Genomic DNA, 18,563 nt, shown 5'->3' with positions numbered 1-18,563 from the left:
GCACTGTTGGAGGGAATGTAAAATGGTGCAGCTCCTGTGGAAAGCAGTAAGGCAGTTCTTTAAAAAATTCAAGATACAGTTGCCATATGCTCTAGCAATTCCACTTCTGGATCTATATCCCAAAGAAGTGAAAGCAAGGTCTTGAAGAGATATTTGCATGTGCACATTCATAGTAGCATTATTCACAATAGCTGAAAGTTGGAAACCACCCAAATGTCCAGAAATGGATAAATGGATAAATAAAATGTGGTACATTCATACAATGGAATATTTATCTATTCACCCTTAAAAAGGAAGGAAATTCTGGCTGGGCGTGGTGGCTCATGCCTGTAACACCAGCACTTTGGGAGGCCAAGGCAGGCAGATCAACTGAGGTCAGGAGTTTGAGACCAGCCTGGCCAACATGGTGAAACCCTATCTCTACTGAAAATACAAAAATTAACTGGGCATGGTGGCGGGCACCTGTAGTCCCAGCTACTCTGGAGGCTGAGGCAGGAGAATCAATTGAACCCAGGAGGTGGAGGTTGCAGTGAGCTGAGATCGTGCCATTGCAGTCCAGTCTGGGCAACAAGAGCAAGATGCCATCTCAAAAAAAAAAAAAAAAAAAAAAAAGGGAAGGAAATTCTGACTTATGCTGCAAAATGGATCAACCTTGAGAACGTTGCACTAAGTGAAAGAAGCAGATATAAAAAGGACAAATACTGGGCCAGGCACAGTGGCTCACACCTGTAATCCCAGCACTTTGGGAGGCCGAGGCGGGCAGATCACGAGGTCAGGAGATCGAGACCATCCTGGCTAACACGGTGAAACCCTGTCTCTACTAAAAATACAAAAAAATTAGCCGGGTGTGGTGGTGGGTGCCTGTAGTCCCAGCTACTCGGGAGGCTGAGGCAGGAGAATGGTGTGAACCCGGGAGGCAGAGCTTGCAGGGAGCCGAGATCGCGCCACTGCACTCTAGCCTGGGCGACAGAGTGAGACTCCATCTCAAAAAAAAAAAAAGCTAACTTGAAAAGAAAATTGAAGTCCCTATAATCCTACTTCCTAGATAGAATCAGTGATCTTGCACTTTTAGTGTTATTTTCTGTCTATCATAGTTATATGTATCCCAATGTAATACATATATTACTTAACATGAAAAATTTTAAGCACATAGAAATTTAAAGGAAATATGCTCATCTATGAATATTATAAAAGCCACCATCTAGATTTAGCAATTAATATTTTGCAGTGTTTAATTTTTTTTCACTGTAGTTTGAAGTAAATTACTTTAAACTCTTCACCCGTAAATACTTTAGAATGCGTCTTTTTTTAAAGAAGGAATTCTTTCACAATATAATCACACAATTTTCACACCTAACACAAGTAACAGTGCTTTCTAAATGTTGTCTAATAACCAGACTATATTCACCTTTCCCTTTTTGACCCCCAAAAATGTCTTTGAGAGCTGGTTTGTTTAAATAGGGTTCTAATTAAGGAGCATAGTTTGCAATTCATTGTTTGTCTCTAAGCTTTTTAAAAATCAAGTGTAGTACCTGGCCCCCTCCTTTTTTTTTCCCTTGACTTTGAACTTATTGGAGAGACCTAGCCAGTTGACTTATAGAAGTTAGGTCAATGTTCTCACTTTCTGTATTTATCTGATTGTTTCCTCATGGTGTCCTTTAACTGTATTCTCTTTTATTTCCAGTAAAGCAGAATTTTAGGCTTGAATATAATTACATTAAACATATTGGACAACAACTCTTCACCTTTGATGCCATTTTCTTTCTTTCTTTTTTTTTGAGACGGAGTTTCACTCTTGTCACCCAGGCTGGAGTGCAGTGGCACGATCTCGGCTCACTGCAACCTCCGCCTCCTGGGTTCAAGTGATTCTCCTGCCTCAGCCTCCCACGTAGCTGGGATTGCAGGTGCTCGCCACCACGCCCAGAACATCTTTGTATTTTTAATAGAGATGGGGTTTCACCATATTGGTCAGGCTGGTCTCGAACTCCTGACCTTAGGTGATCCAACAACCTCTGCCTCCCAAAGTGCGGGGATTACAGGCATGAGCCACCATGCCCAGCCTGATGCCATTTTCTGCACATAATATCTAGTGTACCCACTATTAGAGATTCTAAGATTATAGGGTTAACTATCCATTTATCTTCTTGCCACTGGAAAGTATGCTATGGGTTGAAATACTGAGATCTTCGACATCTTTCCCTTAATGGTTTTAGCATGCGGTAATGATTCTTTCTTGCATTAGTTACTTAATTAGAAGTTGCAAAATGGTGATTAAATTATCTTCTTTTTTCTACATTTATTAACTGTCATTCTTACCTCTAAAGAACTTTCCCTCATCCACTGGGGTTATTTTGTATCTAAAACTTAGTTCCACTGCAGAGAAAGAATACATTATTCTTTATTTACCTTTAATTACCAAGTTTTAGAATAAGAAATTGAATAATAGCCACCCCCATCAGTGATGAATAAGATGGTTTGTTTTCATCTTTATTGAGTATGATTATGGACTTAAGAATTTTTGTGCTTTAAATGTCTTCTAGTCAATTGTGGTTCATTACTCTTATTGATGCTCAAACTGTCAAAATGTTCCAGATTTGGCCAAGGGGAGTCCTTTCTGCTGGCTCCTGGGACCTTTTCATATGACTCCATTAGTCTTTTAAATGACTCTTTTCTTTTTTTGGAGCTTTAATATAACTTCATTAGTCCTGGTTCACTTTGTACATTCCTTACCCCAGACCTGAAATAAGCATCTCTCAAGCCTCCTGATTTCTTTTACTATGGAATTATATTTACACATTTATGATTGTTATGTCTTCTTGTTGAATTGATCCTTTAATAATTATGTAATATCCTTCTTTATTCATGGTAATCATCTTTGTTTGAAGTCTACTTTGATATTAATATAGACACTCTAATTTCCTTTTTCTTTTGCTTATTTTTTTAGATACAGGGTCTCATTCTGTTGCCCAGGCTGGAGTGCAGTGGTGTGATCATAGCTTGCTGTAACCTTAAACTACCGAGCTCAAGTGATCCTCCCACCTCAGCCTCCCAAGTAGCTAGGGTACATTATACCACGCATGCCACCATGCTGGGCTATTTAATTTTTTTTTTTCATTTGTAGAGAAGGGATCTCATTCTGTTGCCCAGGCTGGTCTGGAACTCCTAGCCTCAAGAAATCTTCCTGCCTTGGCCTCCCAAAGTGCTAGAATTACAGGTGTAAGCCGCCACACGCAGCCTAATTTCCTTTGATTAGTATTTGCATTTTTCCATTCTTTTAATTTTATTTTTCTATATACATATTTTTGAGATGAAGTCTCACTCTGTCACCCAGGCTGGAGTGCAGTGGCACGATCTCAGCTCAGTGCAACCTCCACCTCCGAGGTTCAAGCGATTCTCCTGCCTCAGCCTCCCAAGTAGCTGGGACTACAGGTGTGTGCCATTATGCCTGGCTAATTTTTTGTATTTTTAGTAGTGACGGGGTTTCACTGTGTTAGCCAGGATGATCTCGGTCTCCTGACCTCGTGATCTGCCTGCCTTGGCCTCCCAAAGTGCTGGGATTACAGGTGTGAGCCACCAAGCCCAGCCCATTCTTTTAATTTTAATCAATTAAGTCTTTATATTGAAAGTGATCTTATTATAAATAGCATGTACTTGGGTCTTGTCTGTTTAATGTAGTCTGACAATCTCTGCCTTACAGTTGGCATATTTAGACCATTTACATTTAATGTAATTATTGATTTGGTAGGATTTAGATCTACCATTTCTAATCTGTCTTCAGGTTCACAAACTCCTATCATTGTCATCTGCATTCTGCTATTTGGCCCATCGAGTGAATTTTTGAAAACTATTAATAATACATTTTATTGTTTGAACAATTTCAGCTTATCAGAAAAGTGAGCAAACAGAAGAGAATTCCCATATGCCCTCTTACTCCAAACCCTCCCACCCCCCAGTTTCCCTTATTATTAACATCTTGCATTAGTATAGTACATTTGTTATAATTGATGAGCTATTATTAAAACTTTATTAACAATAGTCCTTTGTGGATTACATTAGAATTCATTATTGGTGTTGTATAGTCTACGGGTTTTGACAAATGTATAATGACATGTATTCATCATTACAGAATCAAACAGAATAGTTTCACTACCCTAAAAATCAGCTGTGCTACACCATTTATCCACCCTCCACATCCTCCACTCCTAACTCCTGGCAACCACTGAACTTCTTACTGTCTCGATGGTTTTGCCTTTTTCAGAATCTATATATACAATATTATAGATCATCTATATTATTATAGATCATATAGAAAGAACTAGATTTTTGGCAAGGATTTTTTTCCCACTTAATGGCTTACCTTTTCATTCTCTTAACAGTGTCCTTTGCGAGCAGAACAATTTAATTTTAGTGAAGTCCAACTTACCAATTTTTTCTTTTATGAGTCATGTTTTTGATGTCATATGTAAAAAGTCATCACCAAATCCAAGGTCACCTGAGTTTTCTCCTATGTTATCTTCTAGGAATTCTGTAGTGTTGCATTTTACATTTAGGTCTATGATCCATTTTGAGTTAATTTTTGTGAAAGGAGTGAGATCTGTGTCTAGATAAGATATACTTAGGCAGGTCCAGTGGTTCATGCCTGTAATCCCAGCACTTTGGGAGGCCAAGGTGGGCAGATCACCTGAGGCCAGGAGTTTGAGACCAGCCTCGCCAACATGGTGAAACCCCATCTCTACTAAAAATACAAACAATTAGCTGGGCTTAGTGGCGGGGGCCTGTAATCCCAGCTACTTGGGAAGCTGAGGCAGGATAATCGCTTGAACCCAGGAGGCAGAGGCTGCAGTGAGCTGAGATTGCACCATTGCACTCTAGCCTGGGCAACAAGAGTGAAACTCCACCTTAGAAAAAAAAAAAAAAAGATATACCTTGATGTAGCATTTTTGTTATTTATCCTATATGGTGTTTTTTGAGCTTCCTGGATCTGTTCCTTTATGTCTACCTTAGTTCATCTGGGCTGCTGTGACAAAAATATCATAAACTGGAGAGTTTTTAAACAACAGAAATTTATTTCTCACAGTTCTAGGGACTGTGATGTCCAAGACCAAGGCACTAGCAGTGTCTGGTGAGGCCCTGCTTCCTCATAGATGACATATTCTGGCTTTGTCCTCACATGGTGTCAGGAGCTAGCTAATTCCCTGGGGCTTCTTTCATAAGTGCACTAATCTCTGTCCTGAGGATAGAGCCCTCATAACCTGATTGACTCCCAAAAGCCCCACCTCAGTACTATCATATTGAAGATTAAGTTTCAATATAACTTTCGAGGAGACACAAACATTCAGACCATAGCTGTATCTATCATTAATTTGGGGAAATTTTCAGTCACTGTTGCTTCAAATGTTTCTTCTGTTTCTTTCTCTTTCGCTTTTTTTTTTTGAGATGGAGTCTTGCTCTGTTGCCCAGGCTGGAGTGCAGTGGCATGATCTCAGCTCACTGCAAGCTCTGCCTGTCTTCCGAGTAGCTGGGACTACAGGCGCCTGCCACCACGCCTGGCTAATTTTTTATATTTTTAGTAGAGATGGGGTTTCACTGTGTTAGCCAGGATGGTCTCCATCTCCTGACCTTGTGATCTGCCCGCCTTGGCCTCCCAAAGTGCTGGGATTACAGGCTTGAGCCACCACGCCCGACTTTCTTTCTCTTTTTCTTCTCTTTCTGGTATTTCCAAAAGTCTCCATGTTCCACCTTTTGTAATTGTCTCACAGTTCTTGACTCTTGTTCTGTTTTTTCTTTTTCATTCTTTTTTCTCATTGTATGTCAGCTTTTGAAGTATCTATTGACATCTCTTCAAGCTCACTGATTATTTCATTGGCCATATCCATTCTTTTGATGAACCCATCAAAGGCATTCTTCATTTCTGTTATGGTGTTTTTTATTTCTAGTATTTCCTTTTTATTTCTTCTTAGTGTTTTTTATCTCTTTGCTTACATTACCCATCTGTTCTTGCATGTTATGCTGTTTTTACATTAGAGCCCCTAGCATGTTAATCTTAGTTATTTTAAATTCCTGGTTGGATACTTCCAATATTTCTTTCACATCTGAGTCTGGTTCTGATGCTTGCTCTGTCTCTTCAAACTGTGGGGTTTCTTTTCTTTTAGTATGCTTTGTAATTTTTTGTTTGAGGCTGTATATGATGTACTGGGTGAAAGGAACTGAGTTAAATAAGGCTTTAGTATGGGATTTTGTGTTTCTCTGGCTAGGAGTTAGGCTTTGTTTACTATTTGCTATATAGTCATGGATGTCAGAGGCTAAAATTTCCTCCAGTGTCCTTGTGTTGTCTCCCCTGTCTTCTCTGGGGAGCTCCCTAGAGGCTTCTTTGTAAAGTAGCTCTGAGTCTTGCAGTGTCTATCCCTAATCATGGGAAAACATCAAACAAACCCATACAGCGGGACATCTGACAAAGTACCAAGTGTCAAGGATCATGGATTGAATCCTGAAACAGAGGAAGGACACTGAAGGAAAGACTGGGAAAACCTGACTGAGGTCTGGAATTTAATTAGTGATACTATACCAAGACTAATTTCTTAGTTTTGATAATTTGTTAACAGTTATGTTAACATTGGGGGTAGCTGTGCAAGGGGGTGTGAGAATGCTGTTATATCTTTAACCTTGGCCCATGGTTAAGGTGTTTCCAGTGTAAGGTCACTGTTATTCCTTGTAGTTAACATATATCTGGCACCACAGGATTCATTCTGGAATTCTCCTTGGCTTATTTATAACATTTTTTCTTTTTCTAGTAGTGAGAAACCTGGCTTTCATGCAGAGTTTACAAATGCCAATTTAAACTTTTGTTTTGTCATATGCAATGATTTTATTACCTGTATTTCAGAGCTTATGAATTTTTAATTATTCTAAGGGCTAACATAGAACTTTTTCATGTTTTCTACTCTTCAAGAGTAGGTAAGGCTTTAGTTTGTAATACATTACAAAAGGAATCCTGTGGTTCTCTGAGAGCTGATTTGTCTTGGCAAAAGGCTTTAGAGAGCTGTGAGTGGTGGCTCATGCCTGTAATCCCAGCACTTTGATCTGAGACGGGTGGATCACCTGAGGCCAGAAGTTTGAGACCAGTTTGGCCAACATGGCAAAACCCCATCTCTGCTAAAAATACAAAAAATTAGCCAGGCATAATGGCATGCACCTGTAGTCCCAGCTACTTGGGAGGCTGAGGCAGGAGAATCGCTTGAACCTCAGAAGTGGAGGTTGCAGTGAGCCGAGATCGTGCCACTGCACTCCAGCCTGGGAAACAGCGAGACTCTGTCTCAAAACAAACAAAAAAACCAAAAAAAAAAAAAAAAACCAAAAAATTAGATGGGCGTGGTGGCATGCACCTATAGTCCCAGCTACTCAGGAGGCTGAGGCAGGAGAATCGCTTGAACCCAGGAGTTGGAGGTTGCCATGAGCAGAGATCATGCCGCTGCACTCTAGCCTAGGTGACACAGTGAGTATTCATCTCAAAAACAACAACAACAACAACAACAACAAATTAAAAAACCCAACAACAACAAAACCAGCAAACAAAAAAACTAAACAGGCTTTAGGGAAAGAGCAATCTAATTATCTGATTATGTGATTGGCACTAAGATGGGAATGACTCTGGCCTAATTTCTTCAATTTACATTTTAAAATAGGAGCTTAGTTAGCCCCCAAATAATATGTAATTGATGTATTAGGGTTGGGGAGTGAATATTTCTCAAAGCAGAAGATATTTCTCAATTCTTGCTTACTTTTAGAGGTTGAAGTTCAAGGAAGCCCCTGCCTTGGCACTGTATTCCAGGGAGGTATTTGTAGTTAATTTCAGGGCTTAGCAGTGACTCTTTAGAAAAGCAGTATATGATTGAAATGTAATGTGTTACAAATGAGATCACTACAAGTAATTTAAAAATGTGCTAGTAGTGCTTTTTTTTCTGAGATGGAGTCTCACTCTGAAGCCCAGGCTGGAGTGCAGTGGCACAATCTCAGCTCACTGCAAGCTCCGCCTCCCGGGTTCACGCCATTCTCCTGCCTCAGCCTCCCTAGTAGCTGGCACTACAGGCGCCTGCCACCACGCCTGGCCAATTTTTTGTGTTTTTAGTAGAGATGGGGTTTCACCCTGTTAGCCAGGATGGTCTCGGTCTTCTGACTTCGTGATCCTCCCACCTCGGCCTCCCAAAGTGCTGGGATTACAGGCATGAGCCACTGCACCCAGCCTCTAGTAGTACTTTCATCAAAAGTAAATAGAAACATGAAATTAATTTTCACAATATATTTTATTTAAACTAATATGTTCACAATGTTAAAATTTAAACATGTAATCACTATAAAAACTACTAGTGAGATATTTCACATTACTTTTTTCATGTAAGCCTTTGAAATCTGGTGTGTATTTTATATTTACTGTACATCCTGATTTTGAATAACCACATTTCAATCTTTCAATAGCCACATGTGGCTAGTGGTTACTGTGTTAGAGCAGTTCTAGAACAAAGGAGTCCCTTTAAAAATATTTTGAAGTCATAGTCTATAAGGCAATACGAAAGCTGATCTGAATGATTTCTCCTTTTCCAGGAAAGGAAACAAAAATGAAATCATGTTAGGGCTGCATATTTTATGGGTCCCAGGAGAAACACACATAGTCTGAAAGAATGATCTCAGTCAGAAACTCAGAATGAATCATATGAATTAAACATTGGACAATGTCCAGTGCTCAGCATGTGTTTTTGGTTTATACTAAGAGCATATTATGCCACCAAATACAGATATTTACTATTATACTTAGTGTAGGAGGTATATTGAGACATTGTTCTAGACTACCACTGTTCCATATTTTGTGAAAAATTATATTGCACTTTTTTTTTTTTTGAGAGTGCGCCCAGGCTGGAGTGCAATGGTGTGATCTCAGCTCACTCCAGCCTCTGCCCCCCTGGGTTCAAGTGATTCTCCTGCCTCAGCCTCCCTAGTAGCTGGGATTACAGGTGTGTGCCACCATGTCTGGCTAATTGTTATATTTTTAGTAGAGAAGGGGTTTCATCATGTTGGCCAGGCTGGTCTCGAACTCCTGACCTCAGGTGATCCACCCGCCTCAGCCTCCCAAAGTGTTAGGATTACAGGCGTGATCCACCGCATCCAGCCTTATATTTCACTCTTTAGGAATTGTATCTTACTGTAATCTTAAACTACACTAAAATAAATAATGTCAACCTTTTGTCAAATTGCTCAGAGTAGGTTTCTACTTTGGTTATAAGGAATAAAATTCATGCTTTTGTGTACACACTAGACATCTAAAGCAATCAACTATAGTTAACAAGCAGTGCTCTTACCAAAAGGTAACTCTTTCCAGAATCTGGCACACCATTTAATATCAGTATGAGCATATGGTGGGTTTAATAATTGTTTTCCATGTTTATAAGTTTTCTTTAGTTTTATAAGCAGTTAAAAAGAATCCCTTTCACTGAAATACAATCTGTGGTGGGACTTCTAGCTTTTCTCGATCTTACACTGCTAGATTTATGTCACTGCCACAGCTATGCAATGGGTGATATTTACACTATGCTCAAACAAAGCAACCAGAAAAACCCATCACTGAATAATACAGATATTCTGAAGTCAAGCAAGCCAACTTTCATTAACAGATCAATTTCCTTAGAAAAGTTGATGAAACTAAAGACTGAAGTTCAAACAAAAAGCCCTCTCAAGGGGCTATGAATTTCTGGTAACTTATGGGGTAAGAAAAAGAGCAAGAAACTTGGAAGTAGGGAAGAGAAAAAAGAAAAGGAGCAAGAGGGCATAGCCAGCTCTCAAAAGAGTCTCCAATAGGAAAGCAAAATCTGTATCTAGCCAGTACCAACATGTGAAGAAAGAGTGAGCATAGCAAAATTTAGAAAGGTTGCTTGAAAATCAAACAGAAAACCAAACACCTGTAATCCTAGCACTTTGGGAAGACGAGGTGGGCGGATTGCCTGCACTCAGGAGTTCAAGACCAGCCTGGGCAACATGGTGAAACCTTGTCTCTACTAAAATCCAAAAAAAAAAAAAAAAAAAAAAAAAATTAGCCGGGGGTGGGCTGGGCACGGTGGCTCACGCCTGTAATCCCAGCACTTTGGGAGGCCGAGGCAGGCAGATCATGAGGTCAGGAGATCAAGACCATCCTGGCTAACACAGTGAAACTCCATCTCTACTAAAAATACAAAAAATTAGCCGGGCGTGGTGGTGCGTGCCTGTAGTCCCAGCTACTTGGGAGGCTGAGGCAGGAGAATCACTTGAACCCAGGAGGTGGAGGTTGCAGTGGGCTGAGATCATGCCACTGTACTCCAGCCTGGTGACACAGCGACACTCGTCTCAAAAAAAAAAAAAAAAAAGTCTCTTTTGGCCAGGTGTGGTGGCTCACACCTGAAATCTCAGCACTTTGGGAGGCCGAGGTGGGCGGATCACTTGAGTCTAGGAGTTTAAGATCAGCCTAGGTAACATGGCAAAACTTCATCTCTACCAAAAACAAACAAACAAAAATTAGCCGGATGTGGTGGTGCACACCTGTAGTCCCAGCTACTTGGGAGGCTGAGGCAGGAGAATCACCTGAGACCAGGAGGCAGAGATTGCAGAGAGCTGAGACTATGCCAAGGCACTCCAGCCTGGGTGACAGAGCAAGACTCTCTCTCAAAAAAGAAAAAACAAAAAGCCTCCTTTAAAAAATGCATTTTGATGCTATAAATTTATGAGTTAATAGTTTTGGGGGCAAAAAATGTTTTCTGACATTTCAATAAGAGCTATAGACAAAGTCCAGCATTAGTCATGACTCTGGACTAAGTCTGGAAATCTGGAGTCTCTTCCCAGCTCTGGGAGGTACAAAGTTTTAAAAAATAAGTTAAGGTCAAAATGCTGGAAAACATTCAGTTTATTTCCTTATTAACTCAATTGTTTACTCATAAATGACAGTAACACTTGGTGCTATGGGTCATGCACTGAGGTCAGAACAAGGAACAGAAGAAAATGGGGTAAATTGGTAAATCTTTTTGCAGGCTGAGGAGAGAGAGAATGCTGGCATGCCTGCTCTGTGCTGGTTTTTTTTTTCTTTTGAGATGGGGTCTTGCTCTGTCGCCCAGGCTGGAGTGCAGTGGCGCAATCTCGGCTCACTGCAAGCTCCGCCTCCTGGGTTCATGCCATTCTCCTGCCTCAGCCTCCCAAGTAGCTGGGACTACAGGCACCCGCTACCATGCCTGGCTGATTTTTTGTATTTTTAGTAGAGACAGGGTTTCACCGTGTTAGCCAGGATGGTTCCGATCTCCTGACCTTGTGATATGCCCACCTTGGCCTCCCAAAGTGCTGGGATTACAGGTGTGAGCCACCGCGTCCAGCCCTCTGTGCTGGGTTTTATGATGTCATCCAATAACTCACAACTATGTAATTTATTTCCTTTTTACAGATGAAGTGGGGGCTCACAACTATGTAATTTATTTCCTTTTTACAGATAAAGAAGTGGGGGCTCACAACTATGTAATTTATTTCCTTTTTACAGATAAAGAAGTGGGGGCTCAGAGCAGTCAAGAACATGCCCCAAGTTATTCGTCAGTGAAGCGGAAATTGTGGTGTTCTTGTGTAAGTTCACAGTTTATACTTTACCATTATACTGTGCTCCAAAATATCTGATATTTACTTTCAAAGCATGTGTAGGAAGTTTACTATGACGATGCAGAGACATTGTACAGAATCCAGTCCCTTGACTCTCAGGTCCCCAGAACACTCACTTCACGATTTTGTTGACCTCTTATGTCAACTTAAACCTAGCACTCTTGGCTGGCTTTCTGTGCTCTTTGTGGGCACTCCAAAGCTTCTGTACTTACATGCTACAATTCCAGTCATAGGAAGATGCTGAGTTCTTTAGTCCCAGATCCATATTCCTGAGAAAACCTAATTGCCTAGGCTCAGGTCATAACTCTGTATCTGTTTCAGGTGATTATGGCTGGGCCTACTGCCCCTCTGTATGGTGGTGGGGCAAAAGTTCCCAGAGAGAGGCAGGGCTGACAGGGACTGTTGTCTCAAATGCTAGGCAGACATCTGGAGTGGTAACCACTACATCTGTTCACAGTGAGCACATCCTTGCAGGGAAACTGGGTTAATCATCTCTATTATTGAAACTCAGAGGTATAGTGTTTCTTCATAGGAATTTTCTTTCCTTATTTGAGATGGGGGTCTTACTTTGTTGCCCAGGCTGGAGTGCAGTGGTGTGTGATCTTGGCTCACTGCAGCCTCCCCTCCCGAGTTCAAGTGATTCCCCCACCTCAGCCTGCTGAGTAGCTGGGACTACAGGCATGGGCCAACATGCCTGGCTAATTTTTGTATTTTTAGTAGAGACAAGTTTTCACCATATTGGCCAGGCTGGTCTTGGACTCCTGACCTCAGGTGATCTGCCCACCCTGGCCTCCCTAAGTGCTGGGATTACAGGTGTGAGCTATCGCGCCCAGCCTATTTATAGAAATTTTCTATAGGTATATAAGTAATAATTTGAAGGTCACAACTAGATGCCTTTTCGTGTAACCGTATCTTGAATGGAACAAACATTTTCTTTCTACATAGAAATTATACATAAATAACCCAATGCTTTTTAATACCCATGAAAAACCATTAGCTCAAAGACACTTGCAAAATTGTATCAGGTTGTTTTCCTTGGTGTGTATTAAGTTTGAAGCAAAGGGGATTTTCAGATACCAAGACAAAGTAGAAGTCTTCCACTAAGTTGAAATCATCACATTGCAATTTAATCATATGATACAACCAATTTTTTGATGTGTTATGCCATTCGCCAAATACCAAAAATTTTTTAGGGGAAACTTTACATCCTCAATTATACACTTCCAGCTATACCACCACCTAACATGGACTTTAAAAAGAATACAAAGTACGGTATGCCTTCTCAGTGCCTTGTTAGTAATTCAGTTACAGTTCTGCCAAACTTTCTTTAAAGGAATACAATTCTCAATCTTACACTGTTCAGAGCACAAGCATAGCTTATTGTATACAAGAGATGTGCATCAGTTCCCACTCCTCAGGGACTGTATGAATTTGGCTTTATTTTTATTTTTTTGACGGAGTCTCACTCTGTCGCCAGGCTGGAGTGCAGTAGTGTGATTTCGGCTCACTGGACTCTGCCTCCCGGGTTCAAGTGATTCTCTTGCCTCAGCCTCCCAAGTAGCTAGGACTACAGGCGCACACCGCCATGCCCAGCTGATTTTTTTTGTGTTTTTAGTAGAGACAGGGTTTCACCATGTTGGCCAGGATGGTCTTGATCTCTTGACCTCATGATCTACCCGCTTTGGCCTCCCAAGGTGCTGGGATTACAGGCATGAGCCACTGTGCTGGGCCAAATTTGGTTCTTAGAAACCAAGGAGTTGATGTGTGCACCAGGCCCAGGGCTGAAAAGCTGCTTCTCACTAGATGCCTCTCGGTCTGGCTGCTGTATCCAGTCCTATCCAGGGTTAGCTCTGTTCCTCCTTCTTGTGGCATCTGTGTTTCTCTTTCTGCTCTGTCTCTCCCTATCTCCTAGTCCAAACATCCAAAGAAATTAATTACCTCCAGGAGATCGAGACCATCCTGGCTAACACGGTGAAACCCCGTCTCTACTAAAAATACAAAAAATTAGCTGGGCATGGTAGCAGGCGCCTGTAGTCCCAGCTACTTAAGAGGCTGAGGCAGGAGGATAGCGTGAACCTGGGAGGCAGAGCTTGCAGTGAGCTGAGATCGCGCCACTGCACTCCAGCCTGGGCGACAGAGCAAGACTCTGTCTCAAAAAAAAAAAAAAAAAAAAAATATATATATATATATAAATGACCTCTGCCCCTAACTGAACAAAGCCCTTCATCTAAGGCCAACTTTGGTTGTCAGCCTTAGCCAGACACCTGCTTCTGGTCAAATCAATGTCTTGTCCACAGGGAGGCCCAGTGCTGTTTCTAGTTTTAGCTGGATGCAGGGTGTCAGACATGGCAGGTACTACGGTCTACCTGGCGGGTATCAAAGAATTGGTCAACGTTCTCTCAACAACCTAATAGGGACCAATCATGTAAGGCCAGTAGTAAAGGAGTTTGAAGTTCCCTTTCAGAAACCAATTAACAACCCCAAAGAGACAGTGTCTAACATAAAAGAGCAGCCATAAAAATATACAGTTAAACATATTTAATAGAAATATTAAAATAATCATTACACTTCCTCTCATTGCGGAAACCATGAAAGAATATGCCTTTTGTAATCAAAGTAATAATTTTTTATCATGCAAAAAAGTATTGTTATGACATTCATTAAGTAGAGACTATATTTCAAAACAAGTTTATACAGACTTCAAAAGGTCTAAAGTCAAAGAGAAAGTGAAATATATTTAAATATGATTAGTTACATTGTATGCAGCTGGCATACTCATATTCACAGTTTATAAAGTAAAAAAACTAAACTCTTCATGTCAGCTCTGAAATAGATGCATTTTCATTAATACATTCACTAGTTAGGTCTGTTCTTCTAAGACAGGAGGAAAGACAAGATATATGAGATATTTTTTAAAGAACAAACTCAACATATCCAGCAGCAAATTTCAGTTAAACTAAATTGGAAACCAATGTTCTGTGTAACCAAAGTGCAAAGTCAGTTCTCCAGCTCAGAAAGAAAATTAAGAGTACAAACTGAAGGCTTAAGAGAACTTAAGAGAGCATACTGTATGATTAACACATAAATATTAAAAATTATCCAATTTCTGATTTAAGAACTAAAATTATCCAATTTTTGATTTAGTTTTGATCTAGTCATTAAAACATATGCAGAGGTGTCAAAGGCAAGTAACACTACCACCTAAGGTTATTCAGAGGAACTGTGAAGATGTAGCACGGACCTCTAAGATGTCTTTCTAAAATCCCTTCTGATGGAAAGCTTATGGAACACTACCTGCCAAAAACACTGAAAGCACCAGTTTTATATTTAGATACAATGCTGAGTGATATAGTCACTGTTGTGATAGGTTTTTATTTGGGAAAATGGAGAGGATTCTGGAAACAGATTCATGGCTTGCATGCAGTGACACCATACCAAGAGCCTGGAGAGGCACCACGAGATCACCTCAACTCAAGTGGTGGGCCCACCTATTCAGTCAGTGTTATACTAGCCAGCTCTAGGGCTCTGACAACATAATGAGTTTTAAGATAGTATAAAAAAAAAAAGAAGTTTATTTTAAAGCAAATAACTAAATTGTAGTTTAACTTAGCATAATTAACTGCAGCATATTTACTTCATAGCCCCTTAACATGTCACTTTTACCAATAAAGCTTTTTCATTCATATTCTAATCACAAAAATTTATCAACAATTTATAACAATCTGTAAATCTGACCTTGCAATAGTCATAAAACGTTATTTTTATTTTATTACTATTATTATTTTTAGAGACAAGGTCTCGCTCTGTTCCCCGAGCTGGAGTGCAGTGGTACAATCACAGCTCACTAGCCTCAAGCGATTCTCCAGCCTCAGCCTCCCAAAGTAGTGGGATTTCAGGCATGAATCACCACACCTGGCCTTGAAACATTAAAGCCTAAATTCTAGTCGGTATGGTACCAAAATTTAGTTTAACTTCAAAATTCACAGTACTGCCGAGAAATGGGCGGGTCCTGAGGTTCCAGAGAAGTGGGGAGTGAATTCATTCCTGGTGGTTTTATTCTGGCAGCATGCACGGCAGATCACATGAGTCAGAGGGCTGTGGCCTGGTATCAACACTTCAAGCTGTTGTACTTTTACTTCAAGTTGAAACTTTTAAAATACATCTGTCATATAGATGTACAAATATATGTAGATGCAAACATATATACACACCTTTTGACAAAAGAATGATGGTAATATACATGAACCATTTTTGTAAATAGATTCTATTTGGTTAATAAAAATATTCCTTCCATCAACCTATCGAAGTCCAGACCAACTATGAAGATAGGATGCCCATCCAGAAGAACGGGAAGCATTTTCTTCCTCACCTTTGGAAAGTAAAACAAAAAAAAAGAAAAAAGAGAGTATTAAAATTTCTCAATGTAAAATCTATATTTTAGAACCACTCTACAATATAAGCAAATAATGTCTTTTTTACTGATTACATGCCTTTTTTGGGGGGGGTTCTTTTTTTTTGAGACAGGGTCTTGCTCTGTCACCCAGGCTGGAGTGCAGTGGCGTGATAAGACTTCAATGCAGCCTTGATCTCCCAGGCTCAAGTGGTTCTCCCACCTCAGCCTCCCAAGTAACTGGGACCACAAGGTGTGTGCCACCATGCCTGGGTAATTTTCTGTTTTTTTGTAGAGATGCGGGTCTCACTGTTTTCCAGGCTGGTCTCAAACTCCTGGGCTCAAGTGATCCTCCCACTTCGGCCTCACAGTGTTGGGATTACAGTCACGAGCCACTGTACCCATCCATATGTCATTCTTTAGACACATTACTTACTAAATTTCTCTTTTTAAAGGATATACTGAATTTCCGGTTGAGCCAACTTAACAGCTAATTTTATATTTTAGCTTTAAAACACTGATAAGCAACATGAAGCAATCTAGAACTTAACCTTTAAATGGCTTTATTAAAGAAATCCAGCTATGAAAATTATGCAGAAATGATTATCTACAAACAATCCTACCAGCACATAAGAAATTCTTCCTCTATTCTGAAATACCATCTTCTCAGAACATACTTTGATGTTATGAATCAATGTTTGTTCTTGAACATTATTTATTGTCTTTCTCTATTAAACAATTCCAAAATAAAATTTCCAGCACAACTAAATATTGTTGACAATAAGGGGATTTAAAAAAAAATTCTTTTAAAACAGAAGCTTATATACAACTTAGAATCTAAAACCAATAGATTTATGGTAAACCTTAAAAGTGAACCAAAACAAACAAAAACCAAAGTTTTAATCATTTAAAAATCATGTTTATTGAGGTACAACCTACTTATAGTAAAACCTGCCATTTTCAGCACATAGCACTGAGTCTTGACAAATGCAGAGTTATGTACCACCACCGACCAAGGCCTGGCACATTTTTACCTCCTCCAAGTTCTCCCTGGCTGCTTCTCCCACTCCCTGGCAACCACTAACCTGCTCTCTGTCCTTATAGTTCTACTTTTCTCAGAGTGCCATGTAAGTAGAATCACACTGCACATAGTATTCTGAGTCTGACCTCTGTCAACTGGCATAATGCATTTGAGAATTATCCATGTTGCTGTACTGGCAGTGCATTCTTTTTTATTGCTGAGCAGTATTCAATTGCATGGCTGTACCAGTTTGTTTATTCATTTGCCAAGTGAAGGATAACTGAGATCTTCCTCGTTTTTAGCAATTTTAAAGAAAGTTTCTATGAATAATTGTATACAGGTTTTTAATTGTTTTGGAGATATAATTCATATACCACATAATTCACCTTTTTAAAGTGCATAATTCACTGGTTTTTAATATATTCACAAGGTTTGTACATAGGTTTTTGTGTGAATACTGGTTTTCATTCCTCTTGGATAAAGATTTAATTTGGTATTACCCTTCCAGACACCTTTCTGTGTTTTCATATGTATCTATGTATGACAATTTGACCTTAGGCAGAGTAGCAGTTTCAAAATTTTACATGGGGAAACTTTCTAGAGTTAAAGCCATTTTATTTTTCTGTTCTGTCTGGTTTTATCTGCGTGTTATTTACAATCTGCTGCATAACAAATTACTACAACCTTAGTACCTTAACACATATTTATTTCACAGTTTTTGTGGGTCAGGAGATCAGAAATGGTTCTATTTCAAGGTCTCTCATAGGGCTGCAATCAAGATGTTGGCATGCCTGGGGTCTCATCTGAAGGCTGGACTGGAGAAGAATCTACTTCCAAACTTATGTGGTAGTTGGAAGAATTTAGTTCCTCAAGGCTGCTAAACTGGTGGCCTGTGTTCCTTGCCTCTGGGATGGTAGCTTGCTTCAACCAAGTGTGCAAGCAGAGAAGACAGAGAGAGTCCACTAGCACGACAGAAGCCACAATCTCTTGTAATCTATCATTTTTGCTGTATTCTACTGGTTAAAAATAACTCATTAGGTTAAGCCTACTGGCTCTCAAGGGGAAGAGATTATACAAAGGCATGAATTTCTGGAGGAGGGAATGAGGGCAAAGAATTCTGAGAAGTCTGTCTTCCACAATCTGAAGAACTTCTAGAAAGTAGGAGGAAGCGATATTGCTTAGGGATGGACAACTTGGCACTGGTTGTGTTCCAAGTGAGGTAACCTTGTTCCCAAGAATAAAGAGAACCAGATGTCTGTAAACGTTTCCCTGAACTGAAATGCAGATTGTTGTATGTTCACCTGAAATGAATGGTATAAGCTGAATATAAGATTTTTGACAAAATAAAAATTTTGCTGTGTTCTCAGATCTGGCAGGCTCCTGCCCTTGTGCAAACAATGTTCCTGGCAGCTATTCATCTCCTTAGGTAAATAAGAATTGAAGAAAAGCTGTGCTGAGATAGGGTGCATTGGCTCTTGCTTTGGAAGGTTGTTTTCT

General features: G+C 40.0%; 1 protein-coding gene and 1 long non-coding RNA gene across 6 annotated transcripts in view; one reads left to right on the top strand and one right to left on the bottom strand.

The window, feature by feature from the left end:
* The first annotated feature begins 11,462 nt into the window (after positions 1-11,462).
* Positions 11,463-18,328, top strand: LOC112130065 (uncharacterized). Its single transcript, XR_008522273.1, has 2 exons — positions 11,463-11,622; positions 17,833-18,328. It is a non-coding gene; the product is annotated as an uncharacterized LOC112130065 (long non-coding RNA).
* The window catches only part of GCC2 (GRIP and coiled-coil domain containing 2), a 63,040-nt gene continuing 58,655 nt past the window's right edge, over positions 14,179-18,563 (bottom strand). For all 5 annotated transcript variants that reach the window (XM_063713544.1, XM_054547874.2, XM_063713547.1 and 2 more), the window contains one exon: positions 14,179-16,024. In XM_063713544.1, the coding sequence (XP_063569614.1) occupies positions 15,954-16,024 (71 nt within the window). In that variant the 3' untranslated portion in view covers positions 14,179-15,953. The remainder of the gene's footprint in view (positions 16,025-18,563) is intronic.

The sequence above is a fragment of the Pongo abelii genome, chromosome 12 (genome assembly GCF_028885655.2).
Source record: "Pongo abelii isolate AG06213 chromosome 12, NHGRI_mPonAbe1-v2.0_pri, whole genome shotgun sequence".
Classification (NCBI taxonomy): Eukaryota; Metazoa; Chordata; class Mammalia; order Primates; family Hominidae; genus Pongo; species Pongo abelii.
The sequence above is the reverse complement of the archived record's forward strand: the minus strand, read 5'-3'. Positions and strand labels throughout refer to the sequence as shown.